The sequence below is a fragment of the Brassica oleracea genome, chromosome C3 (assembly GCF_000695525.1).
Source record: "Brassica oleracea var. oleracea cultivar TO1000 chromosome C3, BOL, whole genome shotgun sequence".
In the NCBI taxonomy this organism is placed as follows: Eukaryota; Viridiplantae; Streptophyta; class Magnoliopsida; order Brassicales; family Brassicaceae; genus Brassica; species Brassica oleracea.
In genome coordinates, this window is record NC_027750.1 from 58,633,748 (window position 1) to 58,634,755 (window position 1,008).

Here is a 1,008-nt window from a genome sequence, read left to right on the forward strand (position 1 = left end):
CCCATGCCCAAAAAACAGTAGAGAAGTACAACGGCTTACGGGTAGGATAGCTGCACTCAATCGGTTCATCTCCAGATCCACCGACAAATGCTTGCCATTCTACGATCTCCTGCGAGGTAAGAAAAGGTTTATCTAGGATGAGAAATGCGAGGAGGCATTTACTCAACTCAAGCATTATCTGACAACACCACCTGTTCTCGCCAAGCCAGATATCAGCGACGTTCTATCTCTTTACGTCGCAGTGTCACAAGCAGCAGTCAGCAGCGTTCTAATAAAAGAGGACCGTGGTGAGCAAAAGCCAATCTTCTATACAAGCAGGCGTATGACCGGACCAGAAACGCGATACCTAACTCTAGAGAAGATGGCACTGGTGGTCGTCGAAGCGGCGAGAAAGCTTCGCCCTTACTTTCAGTCACATTCGGTGGGAGTATTAACCGACCAGCCCCTCCGAACAATACTTCAAAATACAAACAGGTCTGGAAGACTAACGAAGTGGGCTATCGAACTCTGTGAGCTTGATATCACTTACAAGAACAGAACCGCAGCAAAATCTCAGGTTCTTGCAGACTTCGTAATCGAATTGGCCCCGGAGTTGGAGCAAGATGTCACACTCCCAAACCCAAACTGGACACTGCATGTCGACGGATCTTCGACTAACAGGGGCGCAGGTGCCTGAGTTCAACTACAATCCCCGACCGGCGAACTGATCAGACAGTCTTTTAGCTTCGGCTTTCCAGCCTCGAACAACGAAGCAGAATACGAATCTTTGATCGCTGGACTCCGCTTAGCAAAAGCTGTCAAGGCCAAACGCCTAAGCGCCTACTGCGACTCGCAGTTAGTCGTTAGTCAGTTTAGTGGCGATTACGACGCCCGCAACGATCGGATGGACGCCTACCTCAAGATAGTACATGGCTTAGCCGCAGAGTTTGAATTCTTCGAACTCGTCAAAGTTCCCAGGGGAGAAAACGTCTGTGCCGACGCCCTTGCAGCCCTTGGAAGCAAGCTTCG

At 50.0% G+C, this 1,008-nt stretch overlaps 1 protein-coding gene across 1 annotated transcript in view; it reads left to right on the forward strand.

Moving 5' to 3' along the window:
• The window catches only part of LOC106331073, a 2,672-nt gene extending 1,996 nt beyond the window's left edge, over positions 1 to 676 (forward strand). The window contains exon 4 of the mRNA XM_013769425.1: positions 137 to 676. Within this exon, the coding sequence (XP_013624879.1) occupies positions 137 to 676 (540 nt within the window). The remainder of the gene's footprint in view (positions 1 to 136) is intronic.
• Positions 677 to 1,008: the final 332 nt, after the last annotated feature.